At 33.2% G+C, this 14,182-nt stretch overlaps 1 protein-coding gene and 1 long non-coding RNA gene across 2 annotated transcripts; both read left to right on the forward strand.

The window, feature by feature from the left end:
• Nucleotides 1-2,355: 2,355 nt before the first annotated feature.
• Rpii140 (RNA polymerase II subunit RpII140) lies at nt 2,356-6,763 on the forward strand. The gene is made up of 5 exons (XM_076903724.1): nt 2,356-2,586; nt 2,823-5,443; nt 5,539-5,881; nt 5,944-6,202; nt 6,321-6,763. Exons 1-5 carry the CDS (start codon nt 2,568-2,570, stop codon nt 6,604-6,606), a joined length of 3,528 nt encoding a protein of 1,175 aa, XP_076759839.1. The 5' UTR covers nt 2,356-2,567; the 3' UTR covers nt 6,607-6,763.
• A 594-nt stretch (nt 6,764-7,357) lies between these two features.
• On the forward strand, nt 7,358-7,934 carry LOC143427860 (uncharacterized). Its single transcript, XR_013102371.1, has 2 exons — nt 7,358-7,414; nt 7,759-7,934. It is a non-coding gene; the product is annotated as an uncharacterized LOC143427860 (long non-coding RNA).
• The last annotated feature ends 6,248 nt before the right edge of the window (nt 7,935-14,182 follow it).

A 14,182-nucleotide genomic window follows, 5' to 3' on the forward strand; every position in this document is an offset into this window, starting at 1 on the left:
TTTTAAAAATATAATACTTATTATGTTCCGGTGAACCAGTAATAAATACGCCCAGTAAACGTTGCGCAATCGAGTTGTTACTCCATTTTCCTCAACATCTTACACTATCTTTACTTCGGTTTTTATATATATTATATATTTATATATAATATTTTTATATAAATATATATTTATATAAAATTATATATTTATTTTTATATATTTATTTATATAAATAATTATATATTTATATATAATATTTATATCTTATACATATTATATTATATATATGTACATACATAACTTTGAGAAGATAATTCGCTTCTATCTCTTTTACTTGAAACAACAAACTATATGTCACAGCCAAAACACTGGTGAAGACGCCAAATTGTCTTGCGTCGAAAGCGAATTAAAACCTACATAGAAACATCCGACGACGGCGTCATTCGAGAGCTTCCTACGGACTGACGAGTGACGACGCATGTCACGGGGGAAGAGCGCGGTGAAAAGCGAATACAAGATAGAATCGGTTGCTTAATCCTCATTAATAGATTCAGAACGATTTTTAAATGTTTTTTTCTTCTTTTATAAAATAAATAATATTTGCGTATGGAACTAAAGAGCCGTAGTTTCACATCCAAAGATCCGTATGTGGCTCGCAAGCCGCAGGTTGCCGATCCCTGTCCTAGTTCCATAGGTCGTGACCTATGCACTTGTCGCTAGAGCGTCAACAATGGTCTTATTGTAGCGTTTGCACTGTCCGTTCGCTCTTGGTGTAGCCACCGGTAACGTTGCGAATCTTCATGATGTAGAACTTGTTGCACGATCATTTATGATACCCGTTGGCACACCGAACAGATACATAAAATTCATCAGGACCTTCTCCGTATACCGAGTATTCTGATCCTTTACCGATTCCACGATGGTAAACTTTGTGACTCGCTTCGAAGGGTCCTACGTGGACAATGTGTAGAGTGTGAAACGGAGTCTGTATCTTCCCTATTATGTTCAACTTACACTGTTTTTTGTCCGTGGTGTGCTTATAGTATGCACAGCTTAAACATGCTTTCACATTTGTGTTTCACATGCTATTCATCCACAAAGTGTCGCATATTGGCAAACCAATAATTTCACTGAATCCATTCCAGACTGATATCCTGATATCATCTTAGATTATATTTCCATATAAGAAGAAAGTGAGAAATGTTGATTTTAACAAAACGAAGCGCTAGACTCATAAGTATGGAAAAAAAGAATAACATCATTTGAGATATTGGAAATATAACCTCAGAAATGTTTGAAAGAATATTTCATAATAAAATTAAACATGTAAGCAGTTGCTTCAGTGTCAAAAGCAATTATTTTAGTTTTAAACTAATTAATTGGCTTCTTTAGGTACCACTAAGTGCTATCGACAAGGCTAATTCTATTCAATTAAACTAATGAAACTATTTAAACTAATGAAACTAAATAAACTATTTTCATTTATAATAGTAAATGTAATATATATATTTAGTTCGCTTCTCTCATATTACACATAATACTTTCTTATTCATATTATTTCTGTTCTTTTATTCTTATTCTTTTTCCTATTCTTTTTATTTCCATTACATTCTTCTTTAAAATTTTCAAGGGTCATAGGACATGATGATTCAGTTTGCTACATCGTTCAACCAGCTGGTTTACTCGAAAAAGTCAGGAAAAAGCAAAGGTGATAAGACTATTTCACTACTTTTGTCTAAAAACTTTGTTCAAAAATCTATTGGCTAATGCACCCAATTTAATGTTACTCTTACTATCAGGTAAATTGACGCTATATACGTCAAATTGTTTTTCTTATAAATATACATTTGTGTATTTTGTAAAAAATATTTGCTATCAGAAATTTGTATATTTTAGATGCTTCCATTGTTATTTTTGTTGAAACAAATCTTTTATATGTTATTTCATACATTAAGTAAATAATGAAAATACCATTTATTTTCATTCGACAAATGATAAATGAGTTTTAAATAAATTAACTGTTTTTACTCTTTACATACCTTAAATATATCAAATAACGAAACACGTAGCCGTTTTTATTAATAGCAATTGAACGTAACTTGGTTATTTATTTAACATTTTAATATTGCTAATTAACTTCTGATAAAGTCCTCTGTTTAATGTTGTAGTACTATGATTAAATAACACGCATTTTCAATAAAATTTACCATAATGGATTAAGAATATATTTCGAGACATGCCAAATGCAATCGCAAACGAAAATCGATTTTCAAATTATATGCTAACGAGAAGGCATATCTTTTATTCTCTACCGAAATTATACATTTTTGGCCGATAGAGGGCAGTGCAACAGTTGAGTGTAGTTTGGAGTAATCCGTGTATGCTTCGTATATGCGGTTGTGTTTGAAGTAAATAACCTAATATTTGTATAAAAAGTGAAAACTAAACAATAAAAAATACTTGAGTAAAATATATAGTATAACAGCCCGAATATTTTGTATTATACGAAGCAAGTGAAGGTTGCGAATCATTGTTTGTTTATTATTTATACGACGCATATAGATTTATAAACTTACAGTTAAAACATGTATGCTCTTGAAGATGGTAAGGATTTAAATATTAACATTTATACGAATGTGGAAAAAATATAGACGCTAAACATTTTTGTATTTACTAATATGTATATAAAAAGTATATCACATGCATAACCTTAGTCTGTACAATAATTTTATATATTGTAAATAAGTGTTATCTTTTTCATTCTTTCAATATACGCTAGAATATAAGATCATTAACTTTAATAATTATTGAAAATACTGATTAAGTATACCTTTATTTAGATCAATATGATGATGAGGATGCAGAAGAAATTTCATCGAAACTTTGGCAAGAAGCCTGCTGGATCGTTATTAATGCATATTTTGATGAAAAGGGTCTTGTACGACAACAACTTGATAGTTTTGATGAATTTATTGAAATGTCAGTTCAGAGAATTGTTGAAGACTCGCCACAAATTGATTTACAAGCAGAGGCACAACATACTTCAGGTGAAATAGAAAATCCAGTTAGACATTTATTGAAATTTGAACAGATATATTTATCAAAACCAACACATTGGGAAAAAGATGGAGCTCCATCTCCTATGATGCCTAATGAAGCAAGACTTAGAAATTTGACATATTCTGCACCACTATATGTAGATATAACTAAAACAATTGTAAAAGATGGAGAAGATCCTATTGAAACGCAGCATCAAAAAACATTTATAGGAAAAATTCCAATAATGTTAAGATCAAAATATTGTTTACTTGCTGGTTTATCTGATCGTGACTTAACAGAATTAAATGAGTGTCCATTAGATCCTGGTGGTTACTTTATTATTAATGGATCAGAAAAAGTACTTATTGCACAAGAGAAAATGGCAACAAATACAGTGTATGTTTTTAGTATGAAAGATGGTAAATATGCATATAAATCAGAAATTCGATCCTGTTTAGAACATAGTTCACGACCTACATCTACATTATGGATTAATATGATGGCAAAGAGTGGAGCTAGTATTAAAAAGTCTGCTATAGGACAACGTATTATTGCAATTATTCCTTATATTAAGCAAGAAATTCCTATTATGATTGTATTCCGTGCACTTGGGTTTGTAGCTGATCGTGACATCTTAGAGCACATTATATATGATTTTGATGATCCTGAAATGATGGAAATGGTAAAACCTTCCTTAGATGAAGCATTTGTGATACAGGAACAAAATGTTGCTTTAAATTTTATTGGTACTAGAGGTGCAAGACCTGGTGTGACGAAAGAAAAACGTATAAAATATGCTCGAGAAATTTTACAAAAAGAAATGCTTCCACATGTAGGAATAAGTGACTTTTGTGAAACTAAAAAGGCATATTTTCTCGGTTACATGGTACATCGATTATTATCAGCTTCTTTAGGTAGAAGAGAATTAGATGATCGAGATCATTATGGTAACAAGAGACTAGATTTGGCTGGCCCATTATTGGCATTCTTATTCAGAGGATTATTTAAGAATCTAATGAAAGAAGTACGATTGTATGCACAAAAATTCATAGACAGAGGAAAAGATTTCAACCTTGAACTTGCTATAAAAACCAAGATTATTACCGATGGCCTGAGATACTCGCTTGCTACAGGTAATTGGGGTGATCAAAAAAAGGCTCATCAAGCTAGAGCTGGTGTATCGCAAGTGTTGAATCGATTAACATTTGCTTCAACATTGTCGCATTTACGAAGAGTAAACTCTCCAATTGGAAGAGATGGAAAGTTAGCTAAACCTCGCCAGTTACATAATACACTATGGGGTATGTTATGTCCTGCTGAGACACCTGAAGGTGCTGCTGTTGGATTAGTAAAGAATTTAGCACTAATGGCTTACATAAGCGTTGGATCTCAGCCTTCTCCAATTCTTGAATTCTTAGAGGAATGGTCTATGGAAAATTTAGAAGAAATTGCACCAAGCGCAATAGCAGATGCAACAAAAATATTTGTAAATGGTTGCTGGGTTGGTATTCATAGAGATCCAGATCAGTTAATGGCCACATTGCGTAAATTAAGAAGACAAATGGATATTATTGTATCAGAAGTTTCTATGATAAGAGATATTAGAGATCGTGAAATTAGAATATATACAGATGCAGGAAGAATCAGTAGACCTTTATTAATTGTTGAAGGACAAAATCTGTTATTAAAGAAAAGGCATATCGATATGTTGAAGGAAAGAGATTATAATAATGATGGGTGGCAAGAGTTGGTGGGTAGCGGAGTTGTTGAGTATATTGATACTTTAGAGGAAGAAACTGTGATGATTGCAATGTCACCTGAAGACTTGAGACAAGAAAAGGAATATGCATATTGTACAACATATACACATTGTGAAATTCATCCAGCAATGATACTAGGTGTGTGTGCTTCGATTATTCCATTTCCTGATCATAATCAAAGTCCAAGAAATACCTATCAGAGTGCTATGGGTAAACAAGCTATGGGAGTATATATTACAAATTTCCATGTTCGAATGGATACTTTAGCACATGTATTATATTATCCCCACAAACCTTTGGTGACTACTAGATCTATGGAATATCTTAGATTTCGTGAACTACCAGCTGGAATTAACAGTATAGTTGCTATATTGTGTTACACTGGCTATAATCAAGAAGATAGTGTTATTTTAAATGCTAGTGCTGTTGAAAGAGGGTTTTTTAGATCTGTATTCTATAGATCTTATAAAGATTCAGAATCTAAAAGAATTGGAGATCAAGAGGAACAATTTGAAAAGCCTACACGACAAACTTGTCAAGGTATGCGTAATGCTATTTATGATAAATTGGACGATGATGGAATTATTGCTCCTGGAATTCGTGTGTCTGGAGATGATGTAGTTATAGGTAAAACTATCACTCTTCCAGAAGCAGATGACGAGGTATGTAGTTGCACAATAATTTATATTAAAAATAAATTATGATAAATTTTATGTTTTATGAAATTATGATATATTTTATGTTTTATGATTTATAGTTGGATAGTACGACGAAAAGGTTTACAAAACGAGATGCTTCAACATTTTTGCGTAATAGTGAAACTGGTATAGTAGATCAAGTGATGCTAACTTTAAATAGCGAAGGCTACAAATTTTGTAAAATAAGGGTACGCAGTGTTCGTATACCACAAATTGGAGATAAATTTGCTTCACGTCATGGACAGAAAGGTACATGTGGGATTCAATATAGACAAGAAGATATGCCATTTTCATGCGAAGGACTTACACCAGATATAATAATTAATCCTCATGCTATTCCGTCACGTATGACTATTGGTCACTTAATCGAGTGTATACAAGGAAAAGTGTCTGCAAATAAGGGTAAAATGAAAAATATAAATAGCATACGTAGCAAGTTTCTGTTCTAATACATTTTAATTTAGGTGAAATCGGTGATGCTACTCCATTTAATGATGCTGTAAATGTGCAGAAAATTTCTACACTTTTACAAGAATATGGATATCAACTGAGAGGAAACGAAGTCATGTATAATGGTCATACTGGTCGCAAGATAAATGCTCAAGTCTTTTTAGGTCCAACCTATTATCAACGTTTAAAACATATGGTGGATGATAAAATTCATAGTAGAGCGCGAGGACCTGTGCAAATTTTAGTCAGACAACCTATGGAAGGAAGAGCAAGGTGAATCATTTATTCTTCATGCTAGTCAAATTATATATATAGTTTATAATAGGTTATAATAGGAATAATAGAAATATAATAAATTATATGTTTTCTTATGTCAATATATAATTTTTAGAGATGGAGGTTTACGATTTGGCGAAATGGAACGTGATTGCCAAATTTCTCATGGAGCTGCACAATTTCTTAGAGAACGATTATTTGAAGTTTCAGATCCATATCGGATACATATATGTAATTTTTGTGGTTTAATTGCAATAGCAAATTTAAGAAATAACACATTTGAATGCAAAGGATGTAAAAACAAAACTCAAATCTCTCAAATTAGATTACCATATGCAGCAAAATTACTTTTCCAAGAGCTTATGGCTATGAATATTGCACCTCGACTAATGATAGCATAAATGTTTCCATATACATATTTTAATAGTTTACAAAAACAATAATAAAATATGACTGACTAAACATCAAATTATTTCTAATAAATATTAAATTCTTATGAGGTTATTACATTTATACATATATCTTGTTTTAACGTTTAAAGTCGCGAAATAATTTATTTGTTAGTTTAATGTATAGATATAAATTTTGAATATATACTTCAATTTGCTAAAACTCTTAATAAATAAAAATTTCAATTTTTGTATTATATAAATAAGAACATTTTTTTATTTTATAGTTATACAATACATGGTAACGGTGTTTGAACTATCTAGCTGCAAAACCAATTAGTCTATTACTAAACATGAGTAAAACTTTTTAAATAGTACTTCAATTCCATTATAAAGTATTGTGACCACTGAATATACAAAGAAGCACGACCGATTAGTATTAACACTAAACATATCAGTACTTTACACCTACCTATTCTTACCACGAGTAATTAATTTTCAGGAAAAGATTGCTAATTTATTAAAGAAAATAATTTGCAACATAATTTCTAATCACTTTGCTCATCTTAGATACAGAATTTTCCTCGTCTGAACTCACTTCACTTATTTCTCGAATTCTTTTTCAATAACTTTTTCAATAATTTCGATTTAATTCGATTCATTAATTTTGATTTCTTGTAGGCTCTGATTATTATTCTCTGATTTTCAAACTCTCAATGTACGACTACATTGCCATTTCGCTAATGGGAGGGAGTGTTGCTTGGGAATCTTTGATAAGACTTTCTTCTGTTTATGGATTACGTTATATGGACCCCTCATGGTACGTAAAATAGGTAAAGAATTTTTCTCAGTAAGAAATAAACTACGAGAGAACAGGAGAAATCGAATAACTGGATGTAATAAGAATTTACAAAAAAATCAAATAAGTGAAAGAAATAACAATGAAGGTATAATTTTAAAGCAAACTTTGAAAAGGATCATTTACCCAAACAACAAGACAAGATGGTGGCGACACCATACCGGCACCACAGTATACAGTAGCGCAACTTGCCCGATTTTGTTACAAAATTTAATGCGCATGCGCGAAACAGGGCACCGAATCGCAGTGCCATCTGAACTTCTGCCTCACTTGCTCTTTAGTTTTTCTTTCTCTCTCTTTCTTAGCAAACAAAAAGACGATTGAATATCTAACCAAACCTGAAGCTGAATTTGGAGGGAATTCAATATCTGTTGAAAGCTGCTTGAAAGCGTTGAAGCACGTTCAAGCTATTTCGAAGATTTTAGGAGAAAAAGGAAAAGAAGCAAAAAAGAATCAATTTAAAATAGTTGTTAATTTCTAAAAGTATTTTGATTAATAATTTAAGGGAATTGTTAATTTATATAAATATTTTAAATTATATATTCTCTTTGGAAGCACTTTGATCTTAGCTTTGTTTCAGATGTTGCTGCATTAATTTTATAATTAAAAAATGGACATAAGAAAGAAGTCAAATTTTGCAATACTGGGATGCTTAAAACAATTCAACGTGAAGCGACATTATTTTAAATTTCCAAAGGAACAAGACAGGTATAACATGTCTTATAATATGCCTTATGATTTTTTGATGCCATGCTTCTTTTGAGTAGTATAATATAAATATATGTAATATATAAATTAATATGTTATTGATAAAACTAATACAATTTTATATTACAGATGGTTGAAATGGGTAGATGCATGTAAAAGATATGATCTATTATCTAAAGGTCCACAATATTCATTTAACAATATTCGTCTGTGCCATTTACATTTTGAGGAAAAATTATTCAGAATTAATAAAGTTAGAGCTAGCCTTCATCCAGATGCTGTTCCAACACTATTATTGGGACGTGATACTAAACAACAGTAAGTTTAATAATAATTGTTAGTTTGACATAATTTCATTTAATGATTAAATTATTTGACACAATTTAATTTATAATATTTTATAATAATTTATAATTAAATAAATTCTTTTCAGAGATAATACAAATGTAATTGCAAAACAAAATGTAGCTACAGAAAAAGAAGAACTATCTAGGTATGTGAAATTGTATTTCATATTTTTTTGTTATAATTTTATATACAATTTTATAGTTCTATAATATATATCTCTTTTGTTGTAGTAATACATATGCAGAAGAGGCTGTAAAAGTTGAAGAAGAGAATAGGTAATATATACTAATAGAATAATTAAAATTATATTTTATATTGTTTTGTAATTTTCTATAATACATATTTTTTGTTGTAGTATTACATATGCAGAAGGGGCTATAAGAATTGAAGAATTTTTCATTATATTTTCTCTTGTTTTTTCTTGTATAATATTTATGTTCTTACATTTTTATAGTCATAGTAACATGTGTATTTTATATTTTTTCGATTTTTGCTTTCTTTCCTTGTTTTTCAGTGTATTAGAAATAATACATTTATTATTTTTATTAAATTTTGATTAACTAAACGTAAAAATAAGTTGGACAGATAGAGAGTAAAAAAATGCAAGTGAGATTGAAATCTAGGTGGCACTGCGATTTGGTTGCTTCTGTCGCGCATGCGCACTCAATTTTATGGTACACCGACATCAAAGGTGCCGACAGAGAGTTTCGCTACTGTATACTGTGCCGGCACTGTAGCAACACTTCCGAGGAGTGTCAGCAGATCCGTAGTCATCTACGTCCGCACTTGTTAGCTAAAATGCCGCCACGCAGTGGCAGCACGTTCTAGTCACCAGCGTAGCACGCGTGCGAATGACACTGCGCCAGCACCAGCGTGACACGCGTGTCATCGTTCCATTCAAAAATTTTTTCTACATTGGTGTAGGCGTTACATTTGTTAATGGGGAACCACCTGTTATTCCGTACAAATTAAATACATCAGAGTTTAGATATCCACATACGAGTACTGACAGACGTTTTGTTAGCTGTTTGCCAACATTTATAGATACTGAGAGAGCCATATATATTTTTTCAATTCGTCAGGAAAATTCATGCCAATAGAGAGTATTAAATACGATATACATTTACTTATAAAATGTTGAACTAATTAAGTTACGTTTACTTTACTAGCGTATCACAATTTTCAGGTGAAAATATTGAACGTAATTATTTGTTTTCCTTTGGTACAATATTCTTATGGTAAATGGTTTTATCGTTTGTAAAGATTATTAAATATAAAATATATCTTTGTTACATGAATTTTTAACGATGAGTTGAAAAAAATATTTATAAAATAAGTGTATGTATTTTTACGATAAAGTAATTAACGACTTTTCTGGAAAAATCGCTGTATTAAGTTATAGTTTATAGAAAATAATAAAAAGAAGTTTTTCTATTTTTCTTTCGTGTCAGTGTATCTATTTTCGAATCGAAATAAATAAATTGCTTAGTTTAGTCATTTTTAATATTCGTTTATAATTTTTATGCAAACAGCTTCTTCATTGGTATATATTAGCCTACGCCACTGCCACGCGTGTCACTATGGTGAGCTGATAGTGTCATTCGCACGCCGTGTCGCCCCTGTGCTATATCGCGGTGCTTTGATAGTGTCGTGACACGCAGTGTCGCTCCAGTGCTAGCCCTGTGCTGTTACGAGAACTGAGAGGCAGCATCGTGCTAGCACAGTGCTTAGAGTTCCACCCGGTGTCACTGGCGCGACAATTGCTGGTTGTCTGGGTAACCCTCGCTTGGTACGTTTAGTGTTAATGAAGAAAATAGTTATTGGTCGTAGTAGATTAGATGACCGATAACGACAAACTGTCAGATTGTAGCGAGAACTGTCAGGAAGCAGATGTGTTATTAATTCCTACGATAGGTGTGTATTATTAGTTGATTAAAATGTTATAAACAGTTATTGATGATTTTATTTTAAATGATCGAGAAAGGTCTGATTCGCAACAGTATTATAAAGATAATAGCATCATCCCTGAATTACAATTTGGCTATCATTTCCGACACTACATATATTTGCTGGGTTAAAAACATAGGTGAATGCGTTGGAACTTGATTTTAATCGACATAGAAATCTTTCGACACCGTCTGACTGGACGATTTCTTTTCTAAACTTAAAAAAAATTCCCACAACACTTAATAAGTATATTATAAATTATGACGCACGGTAAAAAGTTCGTAGTTACAAATGACGAAACAGCTTCTCAAAAATATTTTATATTACTAATAAACTCTAATAAGGAACTAACTCGCCAATCTTATTTAACATATACTTATGCAACTTGTTACAAAATGGACAATTGTATTGGCAAAGGACATAGTAATTTACACAAAATACAAAAATCCTTTATCAATTAAAAATTCACTTCAGTCTCTATTCGGTAAAGTGCAAAATTACTTATGCGCATAAATACGAATCTATTCTTTTTATACCACAAATTTACAAAATTTCGAAAGCAAGTTGTTTCGTTCAAAGTGTAACACGCCTTTACGCGACTGCTTTAACGAATGTGCGAATATACAACTATAAATTCGAAGGACCACCTAAGAATAAACGGATCTTGGGCCCCAAAGAATAATGGATAACTTTTTTAAAATTTCCTTTTATTCACATTTAGTAACTAAAGCAATATGTATTCCCCTTATCTCCAACCAGACTGCTCCCTACCATTGACTCACTCGTTGCCTCATAGTTTTTCTACTTCTACCACAACCTCTCCGGAACACCGTTAAGTGCAATGCTTCGGGCAACAGCTCCGTAAGAATGACACACCCGTTCATCCAAGCCACCAATGTTAGGCATGATGCGGCTTAGTTGAGTCACAACAGTATCCAATCTGGCGGTCAGTCGATTCAAGTGGTGGATGCAAGTCTAATAGCTGTCCAGATAGACTTAAAGATACTTCATTCTCCTTTCTCAGCTGGACATTGGAGGATTCTATTCGCACAGCTTCATGAGTAGATGCCTCTTTTCTTTTTCCTCTTCGGCGACCATCGGTAAACATTAGTATTTTCGTCTTCGGACGGGAGGGCTAGCTATAATCTCATGTTTCGTACCAGCAAAGCCACGGCTGAGATTCCTTTCTCGGCCCGATAAATAGTCTTCTAAAGGTTTTTGTCAGTAGCCAGTACCAGCGTATTGTCTGCGCAGCAGGTTAGATGCACATCCGCCGATAGGGGGCTCCGTAAGGCTGCGTCGTATACCATGTTCCATAATAACGGGCCCAACATCGATTCTTATGGTACGCCGCGATCAATATCTTTTCTGCTGAGCCCACCGCGGCCGTCATGGACGATAACTCTATCACTGAGGTAGTTACCTACTACAGTCCGCAGATATTTCCGATTCATCAGTCCCGAACGTTTTTGGAACGTTTTTTGTCAATAATATATTACAACAGCCTTTCTCAGGCTTCGGTGAGGGTATCGATGATTGGCCCAGTGTTAACCACTGTTTTCACTTGCGCGAGCTGTTGTACCGATTCCACTTCCCATCTCCCGTTATAATTTGCTGAAGAAATGGATCTCAATCGAACCTTGACGGTAGTGCACTGTAGACTGTTACACATTGAATTTTGTTCTCAACTGAAAGCTCATGAGGAATTCAAATTCCTTCCTTGTTAACTTTATTGTGTGTTTCAGGAAACGTTGCACTGTTGACCAGAAACCTTTAAACTTTCTTCCTAATTCTTTAATGGTTTTCTTGCGATCAACTTCAATTTTAATCAACACTAGGTGTTTCACACCAAGCAACCATCAATTATAGATGTCCTTATATCTGATCTGCATGTGCTTGCTACCCTGTTCCTAGACGGAGCAATAAAAAAATGACACACCAAGGTCCGCGCTAAGTAGACTCCGAGAGGTAGAAAGTAACAATCCTGCATAGTCTGGAAAAGTCAGCAAATTAACCACTTGACAAGCTACAACAACGAAGTATGTCACAAATAAAACTCTCAACAACTAAACATCGAACTTGAAGTGCAAGCGTTTCATTGGTGAGCGACCAGTAAGCGTCGATCCTTGCGAAAGTATGGCACATTTGTTTATAGCAGCGAGTTCTAGGAGTCATGTTTAAAGGAGTTATGTTTAAAGAATTAGATAGATTCCTATTACTAATTTCGCAAAAATGTGAAATCAGAAGACGAAAGCATACAATAGCTACTACAATTGAAATAGCGTGAACACGGGCATAAAAACGTCACTGTTCTACGCGTCGAAAAGAACAACTTGAACAAAATAAGCACGAATGACACTAGAATTGATCATCATAGATTGGATTCGAGATACGTCGAAGAGGTGAGCGACCTGATAAGCAATCCATCAACTCACAGGAAGTACGACATGCTCAAGAAAACACTAATAGAGCTTCTACGCCATCTTAGAAGAACTCCAATATTTGCTAGGCCCGGAACGCGGGCGATTGCGTTGGAGCAGTGATGATAGATCTAGAAAAAGCATTTGATACAATCTGGCTGGATGGACCCTTTTACAAACTCCTCAAAAAGGATTTCCCTATTCATTCGACAACAAAAGTCAAGTAGAGCTTTCAATATAGACAATGGCCTACAACAAGGCACGGTGAACTCTCCTGTATTGTTTAATATATTCATAAGCGATCTTTTAAGATTATACAGCCTAAATAACGGCGACAACAAAATGGCAATAGCATTCGCGGACGATCTCCTAATTTACATCCACGATAATAAAGTTTCAAAATTACAGATTCAGTTGCAAGAAATATTCAATAAGCTGCAGGATTACTTCCAAACCTGGAAACTAAGAGTAAATATAAATAAATGCGAAATGATCTTGTTCAGATCATATACATCGAAAATCTCGGACGCGAACCAACACGTAAAAACATACGCCTCAAAATTTCACATTCGCGATAATAGTAACACGAACAATAAAATACCACGGAAAGACATCGTTCGTTACTTAGGCCTTCATCTAGATTTTAAATTAAACTATAACGACCATATCCTAATCCAAATAGAAAACGCGCAAAAAGCCTTCCTTATCCACAAAAGACTCTTTTATTCCAAAGACCTCGATAAATGCGTTAAAATTCTGTTACAAGCTACTAGTAAGACCCATCCTGACGTACGGCTGCCCCATCTGGTTCAACATTAGCGCAGGCACCATGGAAAAGATACAGATCATCGAGAGGAAATGCCTGAGAGCCTGCCTTAACAAATACAGATCACCGGAATCCAACTACAAGAAAATGATCAGCAACTGCAAACTCTACGAAGAAGCAAAACTTATCAGGATAGATTTGTTCATATTAAAGCTTATAAGAAACCACTGGTCAAATATCAATAATATAACGTCCAATAGCTTCATCTACAGTTCCACGTATCCAAATCCATTGTACTTTGCAAAGGCAATGGAAACCGGATACACTCTACCCGAATCCTTTATCTACCTGGACAGCGAAGGTTACATACAGAACGCGGATAACATTCCAATCATTTACCACGTAAATAGAAAAACATATGAAAAGAAAATCACTTACAATAGGAACATCCAAACCAGCAATCCCATTATGAGATTTAATTGCAACCTGTCCAGAATAGATGTAAAGGATAAACATAGAATAAACACAAATAAATATTGG

The sequence above is a fragment of the Xylocopa sonorina genome, chromosome 10, assembly GCF_050948175.1.
Source record: "Xylocopa sonorina isolate GNS202 chromosome 10, iyXylSono1_principal, whole genome shotgun sequence".
Classification (NCBI taxonomy): Eukaryota; Metazoa; Arthropoda; class Insecta; order Hymenoptera; family Apidae; genus Xylocopa; species Xylocopa sonorina.

Bases quoted from the DNA above. Each gene is read 5' to 3' on its own strand.
- Rpii140 (XM_076903724.1), top strand. The intron at 5,444-5,538 runs GTATGTAGTTGC...TATGATTTATAG, and splicing joins TTCCAGAAGCAGATGACGAG to TTGGATAGTACGACGAAAAG. The intron at 6,203-6,320 runs GTGAATCATTTA...TATAATTTTTAG, and splicing joins CCTATGGAAGGAAGAGCAAG to AGATGGAGGTTTACGATTTG.